Genomic DNA, 9,424 nt, shown 5'->3' with positions numbered 1-9,424 from the left:
CTACTTGGTGAGATGGGGACCCAGGTGCTTTGCTGGTCAAGCAGTGCACCTTGGCTCAGCACGCAGCACAGTGTTTTATACTTAATGGGGCCCCCTTAAGGTTTGTCCCTTGTTTTCTCCTGGACAGCATGACTCAGAAGTAGGAAACACATACACATATCCACCCGCATACATACACATCTCAGAGTTGAGACGAACATTTTCTCATTCTAGATTTCTAAATAAGCCCTAAAAATAAAAGCCCTGAAAAAAATTCTACCCAAATGTACAGGATTAAAGAGAATAATCAGATGTAGGGTGTGGCTTTTCTCTAAGGAAATTCGTGCCATTTATCACAGATACTCAGGTCCATGAGCACTCCACCCACAGCAGTAGGAAATGTCAACGTTAGCAAGGAGAAGTTACCACTGTACCTGATTTATCATGGCCTCTGGGGTAAAACTGCAAACATATGCTATATTTATTAGTTTTAATCAACCATTGTGTAAGGAATTGAAATACCAATATTCTACCATTTTTAAACAGGACAGTCTGAATTTCCTAATGTTGGCCTCTGGAAAGACTACTTGCCAACACACTGGGAGTATTTCTTGATTTGCTCCCAAGGAAAGCATTATTCACAGAAAGACATTTTAGCATTTCACAGCTCTGGAGCCCTTAGTTTCAAACACTCTCGGTTTGAGTGACATTGAGTCAGAACTTAATGGTTTTTGGCCTATAGTCAGCAAGATTTATGAATCAGACTCCAGATACAATGCCATTTCTATTATTAACTTCTTTTTACTGATTATAAATACTGTGCAAGAGCCTGTGGCCTGCAGTGCCACAAGGTCCATCTCAAATGCTAAGGTTCTCACAGTGGTGGTCACACAGGCATTTCCTTTACAGTATCCAGTTCATACTCCTGCTCCAGCTGTGGTTGGTGGTGACAGAGGCAGTGATGTGAGGCTGCTGCTACAATAGCAGGGAGTTTCCGGCCCCAACCAAGATTAGAGGTGCAGGCAGGCAACCCCAGCATCAATTGGTATAACTGATTTCATAAAGCTATGAAAAGGAAGTCAATCTGGGAGAGAGGTAGACTCTAGCAAAATGTAAGTGTTACATTTACCCCTCACCTGATGAACTCCTACTCACACTTCAAGGCTCAATTCGGATGTCTGATGGAGACACCATGAAATTGCAAGACAAAGCTTAGCAGAATTATGGGAAGGGCTTCTTCCACACCTTGGCTTAGAACAGAGATGGTTCTGGGGTGACACAGACTGACAGGAAGACAGTAGCACCTGAAGGGATAAAAAAAAATTACAGTGTATGTCATTGTAGAAAACATAGGAATGCAGAAAAGTATACAATAAAAAAATCCAAATCACCCATAATAGAACCACATGGATATAGAACTATTAGTAACTTACTGCATTTTAAAAGGTATTTTATTTCCAGACAATTTTTTAATCATTAATAAATTATGGCAAATCCATATGATACAGCCAGTAAAATCGATTTTTCAAGAATATTTAATGACTTGGGAGAATGTTTGTGATATAATAAAAATTCATGTTGTACTTTTTTCAGTATGATCTGAATTTTGTAAAAAGAAAACATATACACATCTGTATATATATACATTTAAAACTGCTAAGGATTAATAAAGAAATGAATTATAAATGAAAAATAACTGCAAATTCCTTGTCACTCTCTAAGTCATCCCAGCCCACCCCTGAGTTGTGGTCTATTTCTTTTCCTTCTTGAATCTATTTAGGCCTGAGACTGATTTGACCAATAGAATACAGGATAAATGATTCTGTGATAATTCTGGGCCCAGCTTTTTAAGAGGACTGGAAACTTCTAATTCTTCCCTCTTGGAACTCAGCTGCCAAGCTATGAAGAGACCCAAGCAGCTATGGAGGAGCCATGTCGAGAATGATCATCCCCTTTGGCCAACAGCTGTAGCCGGCACTGGCCAGCATTCCTGCCAGCTTTCCAGGCATGTGAATGAACCATCTTGAAAGTGGGTCTTCCCTCCTCCAGCGAGGAATACACAAATGGTGTATTTCTGTTGGCTAAAATCAGAGATCTTTGTGACTTTTCCTCCTTTGTTCATTGTATTGCTTTCTTCCACTTAGCTTTTTCGTATGTCAATATTCCCTTCTTCAATTTTTGATAATATGCCTGGATGATTAGTTAAGATGATTTCTCATTAGAAAATGCTGTGGGAAAATACACGTATATACACATATTTTATGTAAGTGGTTTCCCAGTTTTCAGCAGTACAATAACCATTTTTAACTAGGAAGACATACTTTTTTCAAAGACTTGTCCAAAAACATACCAGGTTGCCGTTTGGTGTAATAATCAGGTACTTATTAGAGAGAAGTATAAAGGCATGTGAGAGGCCATGTGCTTCTGACTACTCTATCTGATTCAGGTCAGGTGGAGGTTGGCTGTGTTTTCTAACTCAATAAATGGACTGTTTAATAAAAGGGAATCTAGCCAAGTGCAGTGGCTGACACCTGTAATCCCAGAACTTTGGTAGAACAAGCCAGGAGTTTGAGACCAGCCTGGGTTACATAGCAAGACCTCATCTCTACAAAAAATTTTAAAAATTAGCTGGGCATGGGAGTGTGTGCCTGTAGTCCCAGATACTTGGGAGGCTAAGACAGGAAGATTGCTTGAGCCCAGGAGTTCAAGGCTGTAGTGAGCTATGATTGAGCCACTGCATTTTACCCTATACAACAGAGCGAGACCCTGACTCTTAAACAAAAAAAGGTTATCTGCCTAATGTATTCAGCCATACCAAAGCCAGGGGTGCTAACCATATTATTTCTGTCTTTTGGAATCATTCCAAGATACAGAGCTCTAAGAGAGGATATTCCATGCTGTAAGACCTTAGTAGCATAAAACATTCCCCTGTCCAGAATTGCTTTGAAAATTCTCACACCTCTCCCCACCAAAAAAATACTGGACAATAATACATTCAACATCGCATTAGGTCTGAATATGAATAACTCATTTTAATTACTTGCATATATTTAGTACAGCATTACACAATGTTCACATGCCTGCTATTTTAGGAACAATAAGACTTTGAACTTAATCCTTAATGCTTTTGCCTTAAATCCAAGATAGGACAAATTTGGACATACGACTGCAGGACTACTCCTCGCTCCTAGGAGGAAGGAGATTCTTCAGAATCAGCTCTATTCACGTGTTTGTAGTAAACCATCTCTGATTGTTTTTATTCACAATACTTCTGACACCAAACATGGGGTTTTCACTCACATCAATCCATTCTCTAACTCTTCGAACACCAACTAGGTGTTCTACAATTCAATCCAATTCTGACACCATCTACCCAGAGTGAGTGCAGACCCCACAGGTTAAGGGCTTTGTCCCACAAGACTGTTCCCACTTCAGACACTAATTGCCAGTTTGGGCCATTCATACTCCTGAGCAACTGGTTATAAAGTAGGGGGATTCCTACAACCCTCTCCTCAGGTTCACAGACCTCAAGACAGTGCTTTACTTACTATTCCCAGTTTCTTACAAAGGATACAATTCAGGAACAGCCAAATGGCAGAGATGCATAGGGCAATGTATAGTGGGGTGGCTGGGGATGGGGGAGGAGTTTCTAAGCCCTCCTTGGGTCCCCATCCTCCTCCCAGCACTTGGATGTGTTCACCAACCCAGAAGCTCTCCAAACCCCATTGTTTAGGGATTTTTGTTTTGTTTTTGTTTTGAGATGGAGTCTTGCTCTGTTGCCCAGGCTGGAGTGCAGTGGCTCGCTCTCGGCTCACTGCAACCTCCGCCTCCCACGTTCAAGCGATTCTCTTGCCTCAACCTTCCGAGTAGCTGGGGGTAAAGGTGTGCGCCACTGCACCCAGCTAATTTTTGTATTTTTAGTAGAGACAGGATTTCACCATGTTGGTTGGCCAGAATGGTCTTGATCTCTTGATCTCGTGATCCACCCGCCTCGGCCTCTCAAAGTGCTGGGATTACAGGCATGAGCCACCACGCCCGGCCTGTGTAGGTTTTTTTATGGAGACTTCATTACACAGGCACCATTGATTAAATCATTGGTGATTAGTGAATGAACTCAAACTCCAGCCCCTTTCCCCTCACTGGAGGTTGAGGGGAGTGGGAAGGCTGAAAACTCCAGCCTTCTTATCACATGATTGGTTCCCCTGGCAACCAGCCACTATCTTGAAGCTATCTAGGGGCCCACCAGGAACCACCTTATTAGCATAAATTTAGGTATGATTGAAAGGAACTTGTAATGAGTAACGAAAGATGCTTTTATCACCCCTATTGCTCAGGAAATTCCGGGAATTTTGGAAGCTATGTCAATAACTGAGAACTGGCGGGGCATGGTGGCTCATGCCTGTAATCCTAGCACTTTGGGAGGCCAAGGTGGGTGGACCAGAATTTCAAGACCGGCCTGGGCAACATGGCAAAACCCATCCCTATAAAAAAAAAATGTAAAAATTATCCAGACATGGTGGTCCATGCCTGTGGTCCCTGCTACTCAGGAGGCTGAGTTGGGAGGATCACCTGAGCCCGGGGAAGTTTAAGCTGCAGTGAGCTGTAATGGCACCACTGCATTCCAGCCTGGAGAGTACCTGTCTCCAAACAAAAAAATAAACAAACAAAAAAAAGAACTGGAACAAAGACCAAATACATATTTCTTTTTACCACACCATCTTTCTGAGTTTTCCTTTAATAGCCCATGAACATAAACACACTCCCCACCCTCATAACTGTTTCTTTCTTCAGGAAGAGATATAAAACTTATTTCTTGGGTGAAGATCTCCACTTTAAGCTGGGGATTCACATTACTGTGCCCTTGGCAATATTAACTCATTCATTCATTCAGACAGTACATTTTTTTTGAGGCATTGTTTTAGGTACCGTCCTGAGTGCTTCAGGTTTAGCCATGAATCAAAAAGATAAAATGTGTTCGCATGGAGTGTAAATTTAGTGGGGGTAATCCAGTCAGTGAAAAAATGAGTAAACAAAATAATTTCAGGTACTGCTATGAAGAAAATATAACTCAGTGATGTGCTAGAGATTGTCTGGGAGACTACTTTAGATTCCATGCCAAGGGAAGGCTCTCTGGCAGGGGGTCTACAAAGGTAAGCCACTCTTCCCATCCCATCCTGGTCTGACAAGGAGGGGTTGAGAAAAACAAGCAGAACTTCTCTGTGTAATATGCAAAAAGCATTTTTCAATGCTTGTGGGGATGGGAAATAATCTTAGGGAGATTCTTTTGCTGTGAACTGATTTCTTTTTCTTAGAATGAATCACTATAGTTCAAAATTCCCGAAAAATTATAATCTTATGAGATCTTATAAGAACCCATCTCCAGCTCTTAAATTTTGAATTTTCCTTCAGACATTGTTTCTGTTGTGTAATGCTCCTATCTTCTTTCCTTTTTTGCCTTCTCCTCTAATATCCCATTAGAAATACAGAGTCATTTACTATTAAGTCTGGTCAACCACATGCATTTTGAAATATTTACTTCCCAATAAAAGTTAGATGAGTAATTTACATCTAAAAAGAGCTTCTACCACTGAATGTCTCGGTCATCACTTGTAAACATAACTGATATGACTTGGTTCACTTTTTTTTTTTTTTTTTTGAGACAGGGTCTGGCTCTGTCTTTTAGGCTGGAATGCAGTGGTGAGATCTCAGCTCACTGCAACCTCTGCCTCCCAGGTTCAAGTGATTCTCCTGCCTCAGCCTCCCGAATAGCTGGGATTACAAGCATGTGCCACCACGCCCAGCTAATTTTTTTTTTTTTGTATTTTTAGTAGAGACAGGGTTTCACCATATTGGCCAGGCTGGTTTCGAACTCCTGATCTCGAGTGCTCTGCCCACGTCGGCCTCCCAAAATGTTGGGTTATGGGTGTGGGCCACTGCACCCAGCCAGTTCACTTTTCTTTTGCATTAATGGGCACCATGATATTTTGAAGAGGGCACAGAGTGGTGAAAGACCATGGGCTTTGGGGTCAGGTCTAGCTTTGAGTCTCTACTCTTCCATTTGCTGACTGAGTGAATGTAATCAAGTTACTTAATCTTTTCTGGATGGAAATCGTAGCTACATTTTAGGGCTATAGAATCAAAGATACTCAATGAAAACTGTCTGGCAAACACTAGGCACTTAATTCACAGAAGTTATTACTATTATTCTAGTCATGTTCAGTAATCGATATAAGCTCTTGGATTCTATATATGGTTTTTCTGACATTTCCACTTTTGCCTTTTAAAATCTGCTATGAATGTACTTGTAAATATAAACCTTGTGTCTTCCAAATGCAAAGGGGAAAAAAACCCAATTAAGATTACATTGAATAGAAGTAAGTGTGCTGGAATTAGAGCTATGTGATATTAAACAGATTAATTTCCATGGGCTGTTGATGCAGTCATAAGCCTAAAATAATTTGGCAGAGCTAAACCAGACTAGCAAAAACAGACTTCTGAACTGGCACATAGCACAAAAGGTAGTTCTCCTGATGCCCAAATATAGATGTTGACTCATGCAGGCTGGGTTAAACATCTGAGGAACAAAGTGATATCACCCAAGGAGGCAGGATGACATCATTCTGCAAATGTTTCTCGTCTGTCTGGTTTTGGGGATTAGACCTTTTTAGCTCCTATTTCTCATAATTTCCATTGGTTGCTCTTAAATACTACCCTCCTTGAGAGATGCAACATCAGCTCCTGCCTATCTTTAAATTTCCTGTGCATTGCAAGTATTATTTTTCCTTGTCTGACATGGTATTTGGTTTCTACCTTACTAATTCTATTGAAAGTGGTCTCAAAGGAGCCACTAAAAATGCTCAACCAAATAGCTTTCTTTTTCGTTTTCCTCTGGATCTGTGTATGGTGGTTGACACTGCTGATCGATTCCTTTTCCTTACCACTCTTTTTCTTTGCTTTCTTATGCTTGTCTCAGGATTCCTTTAATTTCAAAAGTCAGTTCTTAGGAGCCTCCTTCATATATTTCTCTTCCACAACCCATCACAAGATGTTCTCCAGAGTTACAATTCAAGACCTTTTCCTTATTCACACACTCCCTGCCAGCACATTGCCGTGTGTCCCCACTCTTATGCACCTTCCCCCAAACTCAACGTGTTCAGGTCCCTGAACCTGTCCCAACTAAGAACCTTCAATTTTCTCCATTATTTTCACAATAAAGCCCAGGCAATCTTAGAAGACCATTAAATGCTTTATAACTTGGTCTTAGCAAATCTTTAGCGCTTCATCCTGACCACTGATGTTCTCTGCTCCTGCTCATGCTGTTTATTTATCTCTCTCCTTTCTGCTTTCCACAAAAATCTTGGAAATCCTCCAAGATCCAATTCAAATGTCACTTCTGCAAAATTTCCCTTAGCACCTTCCTCCCTGCTCCCCTGATGGAATTGGTGCCTTCATCACAGTTCCTATATGATTTTTTTGTTGTTGTTTACTAGTGTAGCATTTCCCACATTTTATTACTATCTGGTCTGGGCTTATTTGTTTGTTCCCTTAAATGGTGATTTCTTGAGAGAAGTGACATTACCTTCTTTGTCTTATTATTATTCATAGTACTCATCACAGTACCTTGTAGATAACTGTTTCCTCAAGAAACGTTTCTTGATTTGAATTGAACTTATTTTTCAAAGATCAGTCTTCTAATCAGGTGCAGTTGCATTGCTACTTAAAAGGAGAGTGAAAGAGAAAGAGAGAATCTTTGTCATCAGCTCATTGTGTCTTAACTGTATTTAGGCTTTCAAATCAAAGCTCTTTTCTACTCTCTGCACATAATTAAACTGTGGGCAAAAGAAAGGTGTTCCATGCTATGTATAACCAACTCCCTGGTCAGCTAAATTCCAATGCAGAATCATCAGAAAGAATCGGAATGTCTAACCTACTATATGGGAATAAACGGTCTACTTAATTAAGTTGGATAAGCTCTTCCATGACCAACCAGTGTATCATTTAGTACATTTCTTCTCCTAGGAGATTAAATAGGGCCTGGATATATGTTATAATAAATGCACACAAGCTCTAATTTTGTTCAGCCAAATAAATGGTTACTTAAAACCAAGCCTGGATAGACTCAATTGTATCATATAACTAAGCCAGACAGAAAAAAAGCCTTATTCTAGTGGTTGTGAAGTGCACTGTTTTTCTACTTTCACCCACTCTATTTAGCCAAGATCTACTTCACTAATGATCTTTACTTCACCAATGAACAAAAAGAAGGTTGGAGGTTTTATAAAAGAAGAAATGTTACTTATTGGTTTTTCTGTTTGTTTGTTTTCTGAGACAGGGTCTGAGATAGGAATATTTAGTGGGTTTTTTTAAAACTCAGGAGATCATAAAGGCAACAGAAAAAAAATCTATTGTGAATGATGAAATCTCTACTGCTTAATAAGGGTGCATACAATTTATAATATATATTTCTATTAAAATAATTGATAGCATACATTGAGCAATAGCATGTATATGTTAAGCACTGGCTCAATACCTTATATGGATTATCTCATTTCCCCACAATAATCCCATGAGGTTGGAACTATTATTATCCCCATTTTATAGATGAGGCAACTGAAGGTCAAGTAACTCCCTAGTGTCACAGAGCTACTAATCTGTGAACTGTGAGTCAAAGTCTGACAATCCATAAGCAATGTGGCTAAGGAAATGTGGCCAGGCAGGTCTTACTCTTTGCTTATGCATTTTTTTCCAGCCCAGTCTTAAGATTCTTAAATCCTTAAGGACTGATGCTTTGTCAGTTATATCTACAGAAGACTTTTATCTCTTTTTGAAGTGTAAAAAGAAAAGGGAAAGGGAGAAATGCAAAGCAAGTCAAATTATATGAATGCACAGTTTTCTGCTCAAACCTTGGTTGATAGCTACATGTGGATAATTGGAAGCTGTGCTCAAAGTTTTGTAGGTCTTTCACAGAGGGTCTGGCTGCATCTTAGCAGAAATAAGTCTCCTTTTTCTGGTTCTTCCCTCTGCCTTCCCAGAGGAGCTCTATAACATGGAGCCCAGGGGGCTTGAGTACAGAATTATCAAGCACTGCCATGCAATTACTGTATTTACACAGACATTTCTTTTGTAAGTTGACATTTCTCCTTCTCTTTTTTCCAGTGTCTACCAGAAAAATTCCTCCATATTGCTTTTGAAGAGAATGAGCCAAAACATTAATGACTTACTAACCTATCCTCTTCTTAGCAGAAGTCTTGAAAACAGTACTGTGCCTTTCTATTTCCAAGATAGGCTACTTGCAAATATTTCTTTACAGCTGCCAGTTATTATTATTGTGGCATGATCAGTCTGCTCCTGAGAAAGGCGGCTTCCTACATTGTGTCTCCAAGAATAAATGTTACTAACATTAACAATAATCCATCTGAGGGTGTGGGAAAACAGATATCATATA

General features: G+C 40.0%; 1 protein-coding gene across 4 annotated transcripts in view; it reads right to left on the bottom strand.

Moving 5' to 3' along the window:
* Positions 1-763: 763 nt before the first annotated feature.
* Positions 764-9,424, bottom strand: part of LOC129009628 (liprin-beta-1-like) — a 155,400-nt gene continuing 146,739 nt past the window's right edge. For 2 of the 4 annotated variants that reach the window (XM_063672534.1, XM_054442895.2), the window contains one exon: positions 1,116-1,283. In XM_063672534.1, coding sequence (XP_063528604.1) covers positions 1,131-1,283 — 153 coding nt within the window. In that variant the 3' untranslated portion in view covers positions 1,116-1,130. Of the gene's footprint in view, positions 1,284-9,424 lie in introns of all 4 variants that reach the window. The other 2 variants (XM_054442894.2, XM_054442893.1) reach the window with 2 other exon arrangements.

This window comes from Pongo pygmaeus, chromosome 10 (genome assembly GCF_028885625.2).
Source record: "Pongo pygmaeus isolate AG05252 chromosome 10, NHGRI_mPonPyg2-v2.0_pri, whole genome shotgun sequence".
Lineage (NCBI taxonomy): Eukaryota > Metazoa > Chordata > Mammalia > Primates > Hominidae > Pongo > Pongo pygmaeus.
This window is presented reverse-complemented; position numbering and strand designations above follow the sequence as displayed.